The 14,750-nt window shown below is 37.3% G+C and overlaps 1 protein-coding gene across 2 annotated transcripts in view; it reads left to right on the top strand.

Annotated features, from left to right (window-relative positions):
* The window catches only part of CC1H1orf141 (chromosome C1 C1orf141 homolog), a 64,674-nt gene extending 53,863 nt beyond the window's left edge, over positions 1-10,811 (top strand). For both annotated transcript variants that reach the window (XM_045477785.1, XM_045477784.1), the window contains exons 7-9: positions 3,953-4,022; positions 5,567-5,756; positions 7,482-10,811. In XM_045477785.1, the coding sequence (XP_045333741.1) occupies positions 3,953-4,022; positions 5,567-5,756; positions 7,482-8,054 (833 nt within the window). In that variant the 3' untranslated portion in view covers positions 8,055-10,811. The remainder of the gene's footprint in view (positions 1-3,952; positions 4,023-5,566; positions 5,757-7,481) is intronic.
* The last annotated feature ends 3,939 nt before the right edge of the window (positions 10,812-14,750 follow it).

Raw genomic sequence — 14,750 nt, 5'->3', positions numbered from 1 at the left:
AACAAGCATTTAACACACGTAAAAGACAGAAACCTAGCCAAAATGACAGAACGGAAGAATTCTCCTCAAAAGAAATTCCAGGGAGAAATGACATCCAGAGAATTGCTCAAAACAGATATAAAAAATATATATGAAAATGATAATAGTCATAAAACTAATAGCCAGGCTTGAAAAAAGTGTAGAAGACAGCAGAGAATCTAGTGCTTCATAGATCCAAAACCTAAGAACTAGTCACAATGAATTAAAACATGCTATAACTGAGATGCAAAATAAAGTAGATGCAGTGACAGAAAGGACTGAAGAGCAGAAGAGAGAATCAGAAGATAAAATTATGGAAAGTGATGAAGCTGAAAAAAAAGAGGGAAAGGAAATTATTAGACCATGAGGGGAGAATTAGAGACCTAAGGGAGTCAATGAAATGAATAGTATCCTTATCATAGGAGTTCCAGAAGAAAAAGAGGGAGAGAAAGGGGCAGGAGGTTTATTTGAACAAATTATAGCTGAGGAAACAGGCATCCAAGTCCAAGAGGCACAAAGAACTCCCTCCAAAGTCAACAAAAACAGGTCAACACCATGACATACCATAGTGAAACTGGCAAAATACAAAGAGAATTCTGAGAGCAGTTAGGGACAAATGGGCCTTAACCTACAAGGGTAGATACAAAAGGGTAGTAGCAGACCTACCCACTGAAATTTGGCAGGCCAGAAGGGAGTGGCAGGAAATATTCAATGCGCTGAATGGGAAAAATATACGGCCAAGAGTTCTTTATCCAGCAAGCCTGTTGTTCAGAATAGAAGGAGAGATAAAGGTTTTCCCAGACAAAAATTAAAGGAGTTCATGACCACTAAACCAGCCCTGCAGGAGATTCTAAGGGGGACCCTGTAAGTGGAAAGCAGCAAAGACTACAAAGGACCAGAGACATCACCACAAGCAAGAAATCTACAGATAACACAATGACACTAAATCCATATCTTTCAATAATCACTTTGATGTAAATGGACTAAATGCCGCAATCAAAAGATAGAGTATCAGAATGGATAAAAAAAAGCAAGAGCCATCTTTATGCTGCCTACAAGAGACTCATTTTAGACTGGATGACAACTGTAGATTGAAAGTGAGGGGATTGAGAACCATAGATCAGGCTAGTGAACATCAAAAGAAAGGTGGAGTAGCTATACTTGTATCAGACAACCTAGATTTTAAACCAAAGATCGTAACAAGGGATGAAGAAAGGCACTATATCATAATTAAGGGGTCTATCCATCAAGAAGAGCTAACAATTTTAAATGTTTATGCTCCCAATGTGAGAGAACCCAAATATATAAATCAATTAATCACAAACATAAATAAATTTATAGATTAAAAATACCATGGTTGTAGGGGACTTTAATAGTCCACTTTTACAACAATGGACAGATCATCTAGGCAGAAAATCAATAAGGAAATGACGTCTTTGAATGACCCATTGGACCAGATGGACTTACAGATATATTCAGAAATTTTCATCCTAAAGCAGCAGAATACACATTCTTCTCAAGTGTACATGGAACAGTCTCTAAAATAGATCACATACTGGGTCACAAAACAGCTTACAACAGTTCAGAAAGTTACAACAGTAACAGTTACAGAAAGATTGAGATTATGCTATGCATATTTTCAGATCACAAAGCTATGAAACTTGAAATCAACCATAAGAAGAAATTTGGAAAGCCCCAAAAACATGGAGGTTAAAGAACATCCTACTAAAGAATGAATGGGTCAACCAGGAAATTAAAGAAGACATTTAAAAATACATGGAAGCAAATGAAAATGAAAACATGGCATTAAACCCTTTAGGATGCAGCAAAGGCAGTCCTAAGAAGAAAATACATTGTATTTTCCAGAAGCAAGAAAGGTCCCAAATACATAACCAAATCTCACACCTAAAGGAACTAGAAAGGCAGAAACAAAGAAACCCCAAACCCAGCAGAAGAAGAGAAATAATAAAGATTAGAGCAGAAATAAAAAATATAGAATCCAAAAAAAAAAAAAAAAAAAAAAAACCCAGGTAGAACAGATCAATGAATCTAAGAGTTGATTTTTTTTTTTAATTTTTTTTTTCGACGTTTATTTATTTTTGGGACAGAGAGAGACAGAGCATGAACGGGGGAGGGGCAGAGAGAGAGGGAGACACAGAATCGGAAACAGGCTCCAGGCTCTGAGCCATCAGCCCAGAGCCTGACGCGGGGCTCGAACTCCCGGACCGTGAGATCGTGACCTGGCTGAAGTCGGACGCTTAACCGACTGCGCCACCCAGGCGCCCCATAAGAGTTGATTTTTTTAAAAGACTAAACAAAATGGATAAACCCCTAGCCAGACTTCTCAAAAATAAAAGAAAAAGGACCCAAATAGATAAAATCAGAAATGAAAGAGGAGAGATCACAACCACCACCACAGGAATTCATACAATTATAAGAGTATACTGTGAAAAATTATATGCCAACAAACTGGACAATCTGTAAGAAACGGACAAACTCCTAGACACACACACTCTACCCAAACTCAAATGGGAAGAAATGGAAAATTTGAACAGACATAATCAGTGAAGAAGTTGAATCGGTTACCAAAAATCTCCCAACAAACAAGAGTCCTGGGCCAGATGGCTTCCCAGGGGAATTCGACCAGACATTTAAAGAAGAGTAAATACGTCTTCTGTTCAAGCTGTTCCAAAAAAGTAGAAATGGAAGAAAAACTTCCAGACTCATTCTGTGAAGCCAGCAGAGCTCAGAGCAGAGCACAGAGAGTGATCTTCCTGAAGCATAAATCAAACTACTTTCTTATTCTGCTTAACACCTTCTAAATCACCTCTATTATAACCAGAATACTGTCTTAAGTTTTTGGTATGGCTTATGTGGCTCTCTATAATTTGGCTCCTGCTACCTGTCTCATCTTACTCCACTCTCCCCCTCATTCGCTACAATCCAACAACATTGGCCTTCAGCTCCTTTACCATTCCAAGCTGATTTCACACTGAGACCTTTACACTTGCTGTTTCCTCTGTCTAGTAGTCTGTTTGCCCAGCTCTTCACCTGGCTGCCTCTTCTTTCTCAGACTTCAACTCAAATATGCCCTCCTGAGAGAAGCCTCTATAGCCACCATAGGTGAAGTACCATGGGTATATGTTTTTGTAATACTTACAAGTGGTTGAAATTATTTTATGTATTTTTGTGTTTGTTTATTTGCTTGTTTGTTGACCATTTCCTTTCTTTAGAATAGAGCTTCTGTGGTAACCTGTTATGCTGAAATACTAATCCTTCAGCCTTCAAGAATGCAAGGGTTGGCCTTATGTCAGTCTGGCTACAAGTATACTCAAGTGTTTGTCCTCAGTGTACTGTATAAAAGAATATTAATTAGTATGTTTGTCATGATGTGGAAAATGTTGGGAAGCACTGCACTAGAATACAAACTACTTCAGGACAAGAGAAAAGTTGAATTTACTGCTCACATCATATGTGTCTGGGAGCACTTCAAAGAAAGTAGGGAAATATTGAAGTGTCCACCTGGCATATTTGGAAGAGTTCAACCCTAGACACTTCCTTCCTGCTAGGTGGCAGGATCTGTTTGACCTGTGCTAACCAACTTCCCCATTTACCAACAGTGTTTAACCATCTGAGGCTTCCTACTGGCTAATAATGACTTACGTGTTAGAGAGATTTGAAAATTTGAGAATGTCTTTCTTCCACAAAAATCTCCAAGGCCAGTTTTATGTTTGATTTGCCTGAGCCAAATATTAGGTCCTTGGCTGCAGTTGTTTCCAGTTCTATCTTGTTCACTTAAGAAATTCTTACTTGAGTAGCTAGTACAGATCAAGCACTATACTGGAAGCTTTCTATTGTTATTTTACACTGTAAAAGATTTTATAGAAGGTATTTTCTAAATGCCATGATATATGAAAATCTTTTATAATTTCAGCTCAAACTGGAAAAAAACCTAGGGAATCATCTGATTTGGCTGGTCACTTAGAAGATGCTGTCAATAAAAGGTAATTTATTTTAACATTTTTCATATTTTATTGTGTTCAATGTTTTTAATAGGAAGAGTTATTTGTTTTATTTTTTACTGGACCAGAATGAATTTATTCTGGCTTATTATTACTTATAGTATGGGCCTATTATTCTAGTATGGGCCTATTTAGGCCCATACTATAATCCAGTGACTGGTCTAAGAGTGTCCTACTATTATACATTCATACCTTGAGCACATGCTCTATCTGCTTCAAGTTGACAGGCAAATGGAAAGAAGGACATGGGAAAATGAATGGAGAGAATACATTGTGTTTTTGTTGTATAGACAAGATTAATTTTACTACAATATGGACTTAAGAAAAATAGCTTTGTAGTTTTGTATAAAGTTCTGATCTTTCCCAGATCCTCAGACTCTGAGTAAAATCATATTAATCCAGCATGTTTTAAACTTTGGAGCAATAATGTATAGCCTCTTTAAGTTTATCCCAGTCCTTCTCTTTCTTTCTTTAAATTTTTTTTTCAACGTTTTTATTTATTTTTGGGACAGAGAGAAACAGAGCATGAACGGGGGAGGGGCAGAGAGAGAGGGAGACACAGATTCGGAAACAGGCTCCAGGCTCTGAGCCATCAGCCCAGAGCCTGACGCAGGGCTCGAACTCACGGACCGCGAGATCGTGACCTGGCTGAAGTCGGACGCTTAACCGACTGCACCACCCAGGCGCCCCTCTCTTTCTTTCTTAAGATGGTTATCTGGGTATGTGAATGAGATGCTCACTGGACTTTGTGACATTGAGGAAAAGGTACTTGAGCAAGTATTTTGGTCAATGTCCTTGTACTGCTGGTCTCATTTCTAGGTGTTCTGTGGCTGCTGACATCTGTGGTTCATGAATATATGGTCTATTCTCTCTGAACTTGAATAGGCTCCACTCTCAACTCTCATTACTATGGTAGAACCCTCTGAGCCTCCATCATGACTTTCATCTGTCCTTAGACTGTCCATGCCTCACTTGTGCCAGGCCTTTGATGTGGGTTACCTCACCCCTGACACAGCAACCACTTTGGTAAGCCAAACTCAATGTCCTATGTCACATGTGAACCATAGGAAATATGGAATGAAAACTATATCCTCTTTCTGACTATAACCATACCATGCCATTGCATTCTGTTAGCAAAGTTGGGGCCACCCTATGTTGTCAGGAAGCTGCCTTGCAAAACACTTGTTTCCCAGAATCTCAACAAAGGATGTGGCAAATACCTCTTTATCTTTGGTATTCTTCTCAATCTACGTAAGATACATCTTCCCCACTCAAAAGCCAAAGAGGCATGCATATATATATATATATATATATATATATATATATATATCCTCTCCCCCCACTTTTGCTATTTCCCCCAAAAAGGCAGGAAGGAATACTCTTGCCAGATTGAAAGTGTGTGGCTGAGAGTTTGGGGAAGATGTTGTCAGTGACTTTCAGGGATCGGGGAGACAAGCAAGAACTGACAAACTAGAATCAACCCTAAAATCAATCATTATTTATGCTGACCTTGTGCTCATTTTCAGAAGAAAATCTCCCCCACAGATGGATGATTTTAGCACAAAAGAAAACAAAACCATCATAAATGACCAATTAAGTGAATATTGTTCAACAAGAAAGAAAAGCTTGCTCCCCTTGTGCTTTGAGGATGAATTAAAAAAGCCAAATGCCAAGATAATCAACATTAGTCCAGCAAAGACAGTAACTTCTCACATGGTAATAATACCTACTATTGTTCAGGAAATATGTGCATAAGTTCTACTTGCAGGAATCTCATATTCTAGTGACTAGAATCTTTGATAAATTATTTTTACTTCTCGGTTTTGCATTACAAAGTGACAACCACCCTTAGATTCTTAGTGCTCTTTTTAGAACTGCCGGCCCAAAACTGGGGATGCCTTTGCATCAACTGAAAATTTTGTGTTTTTCTTTATGAAAAAGGCTTTGTCAAAGTTTCTTGATTATAAAAGAAATATAAAACAGATTTTGTATTTTTTAAATGACTGCATTGCCTTTCACTTTTCTAACAATCTATTTTAGCTAACTGAATGAGAAAATACATACATTAAGGCTATTTGGTAGCTCACAGAGACTGTGGGAAGGCTGGAGAGACAATCTGGCCTGAGAGCTATCCAGTCAGGAGTCACCCATTTGTAACCCTAGACTGCTCCACCCAGACCCATGCTTTTGTTACACAGTTTATGACTCTGATGCTGGGCAGGAGATGCTATTTCTAAGACCCTTGCTATTGCTGCCTTTCAAAGCAGATACATGTGCTACATTCTCACTAGAGTCATTTTCAAATAGCCCACCTTTAGTGCTTGCTTTCTCTGAACTGAAGACTATCTGAGGTGTATCTGATTGGCAGAGCCTGGGTCACATGCCTGTGCCCTAACCTCAAGGAAGGCTAATAAAGTTAGTTTCTGCCTCTATGTAAGAGTACAGAGATTTGTAAGGTGGAGAATTCCCAGAGACATTGGACAGGACAAAAATAGAACAAATCCTCACTACTGTGGCTAAACAGGTATCACTGACATCCCAATGGATTGCAAAACCAGATCTTTCATTATCTTTTTAGTAATCATAAGCAATAATATACCTTTCTCACTAAGTATACTGATGTACAATTAGATGATCCTGGTTTCTTATGTCTTGAGTAGTCTTTATAAAAGAAAGGTAGCAATCACTGACTTAAAGTTTGCAAAGTAAAAACTGATAATATGCATATTTGACCTGTTTCTTTGGAGTTAATCTTTTTGCCCTATAATGGAAATATGAGAAAGAGTTTAATAAGTAGCTCATTCATACAAATTTTGCTATTACTGTAACAAAAATAGTCTATTTTTAAGTCAATCTATTACTTTGGCTATATTATTACACAAATATATATTGAGTGCTTTTTATATGCTAAGTATTGTGGTAAGGGTTGGAGTATCAGAATAAATACAATATTATAAAGATACTTTTAGATGCTTGGAATTATTTATAACGGTATGCAGACTTTAATTTTGGCTTAAATTTGGCTTATCACCTTTGACTCAATTCATTTTTTGGTATGCCTTTTATTTCTGGACATGGAAACCTAAGAAATGCCAGAGCAATGTCCCATCCCTCCAACGATCCTATTTTTCCAATGACAACATCTCAGACATTTAAGGAATGTATTTATTTTGTCATATCTCACTTTATTTCAGAAAGGATTTTCATAGGCCAAAAGTTCAGATTTTACCCCTAACATCTTGACAGAATATTAAGAGAAGGAAGTGTGCCACATATAAGCACATTGTTTTTGTGTGTTTCACTACCATTATTGTTCATATTAAAAATGTCTCTGTAGTCATTTTTAGTATACTTTACCATTTCATTTTCACGTTTAAAAATATATGTAGCCTTCTTGTCTCACTAGACTGATGACTAAGTACTCTTTTCTTTAATCCACAGGAACAAAATGACACAAATCCCATAATTTTCCATGAAACTGGATATGTGCAAATGTTACTTTTGACAAAAAATCGGCTTCCTCCCCATCGAATGGAAGATGAAAACATTTACCCACATAAAAGAGCAGATTTTGTCTTAGAAAGAAATTGTGAAACCCTCAAATCTTTAATTAGGGATCAATTTATTATTCCTTCCAAACCTAAAAGGATAATGGCTACAGCATGGAAAAGAAATATACAAGCAATATCTGTTGATGTGGGCCATAGAGTTGTAGAGAGTAAGCTAAGGAAGAAAACTAGTAAGAAGACATTTGAAGACGTATCCTGGAGTAAATTCTATAATTTCTCACAGACTTTTTCCAGCCTAACAAAAAATTTTATGGGCTTCCTTGATAAAACTGTTATTCAAGAAATGAGTGCTAGACATGGCAACTTTGAAAGAATGTTTTCTACAGTAAAACCAATTAGCAAATTCAGTACCTTACCTGTCAAATATTGTTTAAAGCCTTTAAAAAATATACTCAAAGTCCATAAATTAAATAATGTAACACCCTTGGATGATTTGTTAAACTAGTCAAGTGAAAATTAGGCCCCTCAAAAAATATTGTTTTACAGCAATATTTACGTAACAAAAAGAAAATAATGAAGCTCCAAGATCATAGAAGAAATTGTTACCTAAATAATATTCTAGTGGATGGTATAAAAAAGCAAAACATAGAAATTGCAATTATAAATCAACAGTCATCTGTTCAAGAAAAGCCAACATTTTTAGTAAACAAGAGGGCAAAATTAGGAAATAATTATCCACAAGAGGGACTAATACATGAATTTTTATGAACTCCATTAGATTCCTCAATCATCAGCATTTCTACAGTAAAGTGTGATTTGGGACCAAGAATGGCATTCACCGTCTCTGGAAATTTGCTGTTGGAAGCCAAACAGCACCAATAACCTTGCTCAATAATTGAATATCAAATAAGACAAATGCACCATTAACTTGATGCATGTGGAATTAATCATATATCAACATTTTGGATAATCATTGGAAAATAGGATTACATTAGCAATTCATGCAATTAAAAAGACTTTGTCAAATTTAAAATAGCTTTTTGTTAGTAGTAATTGAACTCATTGCTATACAATACCTTTTCAAGTATACTTTTGACTTTTTTTGGAATTGTTAAATAATTTAAAAGAATAACTTATTCACAATAAGCTAAAAATTTTTTGATACCATGTCCTACTGTTTTCAAGAAGTTGTATTTCAAAATTTCATTTTTAATCCATTTGTTTAAACTTTTTTTTTAAATCTGAACTGTTAGTACATGAGGAGAAGTAAGTTTAATTAGAAACATTTCCTTTAGAGGAAGGCTTTGGGGGTCTCTGGAAACTTTTAAAGGCAAGGACGTAAATATGTTCAAGGTTCCTGTTTCCACTTCAGACTGGAGGTTTTATTTACTGTGCTCCATCAATGCTCCTCTTGGGCACCTCTTCCCAAGTAGAGTCAGGTTTTGGCTCTAAAATAGAATGGCAAGGAGAGAAAATGGAGGTGGGGAGGGGATGGGGAAGTACAAATGGAAACTCTGTAAATGAGGGAAGAGCAAGAGTGATGGATAAGGTGATGGGCTTTTATCTAAGGCAAGAGCTTTAAGATAGGGTGATGGGCTCAGGTATATAGGAGGTAGAGGAGATGCATACATGCATCCTGGCTCTTTACCTTTCTTCTGGTTACTAGAGGAGTAGCAACAGCAGCAGGTCAAAGTTTTGAAGTCATGTGTCTCTTTTCCAGCAAATAAGGATTGATCCTCTTGTTCTCTTGGCTTGCTGTCATCCATTCTCTTCACTCCCCACTCCCGCCCCATCCTCGTTTTCCCTCCTCCCAGGCTCACTGCAAAGCAAAACAGTATCCCTAACTACCCTGCTGGCTCAGAAGATAAAACACAAACTTTTAAATCACTAACAATAAAAACAATAAGAAATAGAACACATACGTAGTAATAGCACAAGTAATGATGGTAGTTTTTCGTGATACTCACTATAAGGTAATGAAATGTGGGCAGATATGACTAAACTTGAGCAAACAATGTAAACTGTCTGATCCTTGGGTTACTGTATCCTTGCCTTGAGATGGGACAGTACCTTATTATAGTATTATTATTTTCAGTGTTAAAAAATTAATGTGGTGTGCCTTGAGCATAGTAAGCATTCATTAAAAATTCCCTTTCTATCTTCACCCTTTCCCCTGCTCTTAATATAACATCTCAAAAGATGTTCCCAAAAGTCTCTCACTCCAATCTTTTCTAAATTAAATGCTGAACCTAACTACAGTGTTTGAACTTTAGCCCAAAGTAGATGCAGATTAGAACTGAAGATTTTTATTTTAGTTGTTTTTGGAAGTTTCTGCTGGAACTTGTGAGCTTTATCTTTTAGGGAGAACTAAATCAACTTAACAATTCCATTTGGCTGAGAATTCTCCATTAAAACAACTGGACAGCTGGGAGCAGTGGATTCTGGGAAGGTAGTGACCTAAGCTCAGTACCTTTCTCTTCTACTCTCAGCTTCCATCTGTCATCTTCTAAACCAGACAGCTGCTGAGATCGTCAAGCAGCGGGGTGCAAGGTTAGACATGGTTTCTATTCTGATGCTGAGATCTGACTATGGCCCTGGAGACCAGATTCTGAGTCACAAGGCAATGACGGAGGTTGTGCTGTGTCCTGAGACCAGCTGGCTGTTGGGATCTGTGGATTACCAGAGGGAAAGATTGCCTTTGGTCTAATAAAAGTGTTTCTGGTCTCACTGGTCCCAAGAGGCCAGGAAGGAAACACCAAGCCTGTGAGAACACTGGGAAGTCAGAGATCAGTGAATTTTCCCTCAGATGCTTCACCAGGGGATTGTGGTCTGCTTGCTTCTAAAGCACCATTCCGTAATGGGTTAGACTTTACCTTCCACCACTCAACAGTACTGTAGTTACTAGACATGGCAATAAACAGACCTGCACTTCCCTGAGCCAACTAAGAAAAGTAGTAACTCATCTAAAGGGGCCCAGCAGCAGACAGTGGCCAACCACGCAGGACTGTAACAGAAAAAGGGCAAAATTATGAAAATTGACAGAAATCTCATTTCAGGGATGAGGAGGAATAGGTAAACACAATAATTTTGTAGGATTAGCAACGAGAAAAATCATTAGAAAAAATAAAGTTGCTTCCTGTTTGCTAACCCTGCTAAGTCCAACTCTTTCAGTAACCAGCGATTAAATAAACAGAACACATAGAGCTGCTAGAGGAGACAAGGAACAATTTGATAAGAAAAATAATATAAACACTTAAGGAGATTCAAGTATAGCACACTATATGCACACACACACACACACACTTGCACACTCACTATACTATTTTCCTTAAGATATGGGTTGGATTTGTTATTACTTTCTTAATAGAGTTAATGATTAATTGAATAGAATGTATAAGATTTCCAAATAAAAAGGGGAATGGGATTACTATGAAAAAACAAGGAAAATTTTAAAAAGAACCAATATACAATAAATCATAAAAATATTGAAATCAAGTCTCTGTCCTGATACTATATTTGAATAGGTTGAAATTTCCCATTAAAAGACAGGGACTCTCAGGCTGAGTTAAAAAAATAACACTTAAGTATATACTGTTTATAAGAAATATAGTTAAAGCAATAAAGAAATCTTGAAAATAAAGTAGTGAGGAAAGAGATACCAAGCCAATGAAACAAAAAGAAGTTGGAATGGAATTATTAATATCAGATAAACTAAAATTTAAGGTTAGAAATAATAAATAAGGACCTTATATGTTATGTAATAATGAAAATACAATATATTAAAACAGCATCTTTGGTGTACTTTGTATATGCCAAAGAAGAAAGTGGCTAGTTATATAAGGTAAAAACTACTGGAATTCCCAGGAGAATGTAATAAAAATAAAATTATAGTGGAAGACCTCAGTTCATCTGTTTCAGAGTTAAACAAGTAAAACAAAACCCCAAAAATATGGATGCAGAGTAATTATACAATCTAATTAATAAAGTTGATGTAATGGATATGGACCTCAGTTTCTCTGCAACAGAGAAAATAAATTTTGGGTTTTGTTCTTAGAAAATTGATTGTATTGTGGACTATGCAGAAATACCCAATATTTTTTAAAACTTTTTTTAATGTTTATTTATTTTTGAGAAAGAGCGAGAGAGAGAGAGAGAGAGAGAGAGTGAGCATGAGTGGGGGAGGGGCAATGAGAGAGAGAAAAAGACACAGAATCTGAAATAGGCTCTGGGCTCCGAGCTGTCAGCACAGAGCCCGACATGGGGCTTAAACTCACGAACCTCAAGATCATGACCTGAGCTGAAGTCAGACGCTTAACCAACTGAGCCACCCAGGCACCCCAAGAAATACCCAAAGTTTTTTTGTTTTTTTTTAATTTTTTTTTTCAACGTTTATTTATTTTTGGGACAGAGAGAGACAGAGCATGAACGGGGGAGGGGCAGAGAGAGAGGGAGACACAGAATCAGAAACAGGCTCTAGGCTCTGAGCCATCAGCCCAGAGCCTGACGCGGGGCTGGAACTCACGGACCGCGAGATCGTGACCTGGCTGAAGTCGGACGCTTAACCGACTGCGCCACCCAGGCGCCCCAACCCAATGTTTTTAAAAATAAATATAGGGATTTAAAAAATCCAATAAAATTAAGAATAAACATAAGGAAAATTCTAAATTTATTTACTATTTGAAAATAAGGGATGAAGAAGCCAAAACTCAAATTATAAGGTAGAAAATGAAAAGGAAACCATTTCATTCCAAAGCCTGTGACATAACAGCAAAAACTAGTTCAAAAGAAAATGTAAAGTTTTCATTTTTCTCCCTCTTCCACCCGCTCCTAGTTCTCTTTCTTCCTGGAAAGGATTTAGTAAAAAGGATCCCAAGGTTCTCATCTCAGGAAAATAGAAAAAGCATAAAATAATACACAAGAAATTATGAATAGGAAATTAACACAGAGAAACACTACAAATATTTAAGTAGAAATAAAAATGTAATATAAAAGAATAAATAAAAGCAATAGTTGTTTTGTGTGTTTGTTTTTAAAATATACATGAAAGCTGGGGGTTAAGATGCAGAGAATGGGTAGGGAATATGGAGCGGAGAATAGGTGCGTAGTACCACCTGGAACGTCTATTCACTAGCCTGATTTCCCCTGTATAAATTATCCTGAATAAAACTCTGTGTAAATGGAATGGAGTGCCTCACTTTGTTTTTTGGTATTAAAGGACTTAAGGGAAAGGAGAAAAAAGGAATATGAATGATAAAAGAAACAACCATAGATACAGAAAAGAGGAAAAGAATCATAATATTACATGCAAGCCAACAGATTTGAAAAATCCAGGAAAAAGTGAATGATCTCTTCTATCAAAAAGGACATGATCAAAACTGACCCCAAGGAATGGATATTTGTAATAGACCAGTTTCCCAGAAAACAGTGACATTCACCAAAACCAGATTGAATTCGCAAGTCATTTTCCTTTATTATTGAAGCCAGTATGGTAGGCAGAATTCCAAAGTTGTCGTCCCAAGACTCAGACCTCTCATTATTCAATCAAACACTAGTTTAGATGATGCTGTGAAAGGACTTTACATAAGGATTTAAGGTTACTAACCAGCTGACCTTAAAATATGGAGAATATTTTGAATTATCAGTGGGCCCAATGTAATCACATGATCCCTTAAAAGCAGAAGAATGCAGAAATCAGAAAGATGTGGCAGAAGAGAAGGTAAGAAGGATGGATTAGAAGTTGAGGTTGGAGACTTCACAAAGGCAAAAGTTTTGAACACTATTATTTACAACACTTCCGATTTGTTCACAGTTACTTTCTCCATGACTTTGCTATGCTTCTGCATAATTGGAGTGTATTTCCCCACTCCATTGACTTGGGCTTGGTCATGTTACTTACTTTAACAAATAAAATGTGAGTACAGATGACTAACATGATTTAACTTTGCTCCTGTCTTCCACCATCACAACAGCATGCCTCAGATAGTGGCCATTCTTTGAGCCTGGATGCCCATATAAGAAAAAATTTAGAGCTCAGACCAGCTGAGCAAAGCCCAGAAGAGCATCGGCCCACCCATGACTTTCATGTAACATGATCAAGAAATAATATTTTGATGTTGTAAGTCACTAAAATAATGGGGTTATTTCCACAACAAGAACAGACTAACGCAATGTAGGAATCTGACAATACTGACTTCATCTTTGGCCCTCCATCTTGTTCTCCCCTCTGGCACACAGATGGCACCACTTTAGATAACTACCCTATGACCTCACCACCATGTTCCTTGCTCCATAAAAGCTAGGGGTTAAGATGTGGAGAGCAGGAAGCGAATATGGAGTGGAGAATAGCTGTGTAGTACCACTTGGATCATCTGTTCACTAACCTGATTGCCCCTGTCAATAAATTATCCTGAACAAAACTCTATATAAATGGTATGGAGTGGCTTGCTTTGTTTTTTGGTATTAAAGTGACTTTTTTAAAAATGTTTTTAAAGTTTATTTATTTTGAGAGAGAAAGAGCAAGAAGGGGAGGAGCAGAGAGAGAGAGGGAGAGAGAGAAAATCCCCAGAAGTCTCTGGCACTTACAAAACAGAGCCTGTCATGGGGCTCAATCCCATGAACCATGAGATCATGACCTAAGCCAAAATCAAGAGTCAGTTGCCTAACTGACTGAGCCACCCAGGCTCCCCAAATTCATTTTACCAGTTTTGGTTGGGGGGGGGGGTTGTTTTTGTTTTTAAGTAGGCTTCATGCCCAGTGCAGAGCCCAACATGAGGCTTGAACTCAAGACCCTGAGATCAAGACCCAAGCTGAGATCCAGAGTCAGATGCTTAACCAGCTCAGCCACAGAGACACCTGGTATTAAAGTGACATGTAAGTCTGCAGAGTACACAGTACTGACCCTCTTCTACCTTCTGACACACTGTTATTTTGGACTTTAATCTTTGAATTTCTCACAAGAAATTTTATAGTGGGAGGGGGTTTAAATTCAGAATTGGGCATCTCTGTGTTGTTAGCATTTTATTAATGGAGTATGTTAATCTCATAACAGAACCTCTGATGAATCATGCTGGGCAATGGCCTGGCCATGATGTGAGAATGGAAATAAAACAGGAAATGAAATTTTTATTTTGATACATCATGGGCTTGGAGTTAATTAATATAATGATTGATGGGGGACACCTGGGTGACTCAGTCTGTTGAG

This window comes from Leopardus geoffroyi, chromosome C1 (genome assembly GCF_018350155.1).
Source record: "Leopardus geoffroyi isolate Oge1 chromosome C1, O.geoffroyi_Oge1_pat1.0, whole genome shotgun sequence".
Taxonomy (NCBI): Eukaryota; Metazoa; Chordata; class Mammalia; order Carnivora; family Felidae; genus Leopardus; species Leopardus geoffroyi.
Note: the sequence above shows the minus strand (reverse complement) of the source record. Positions and strands in the feature narration are given on the sequence as shown.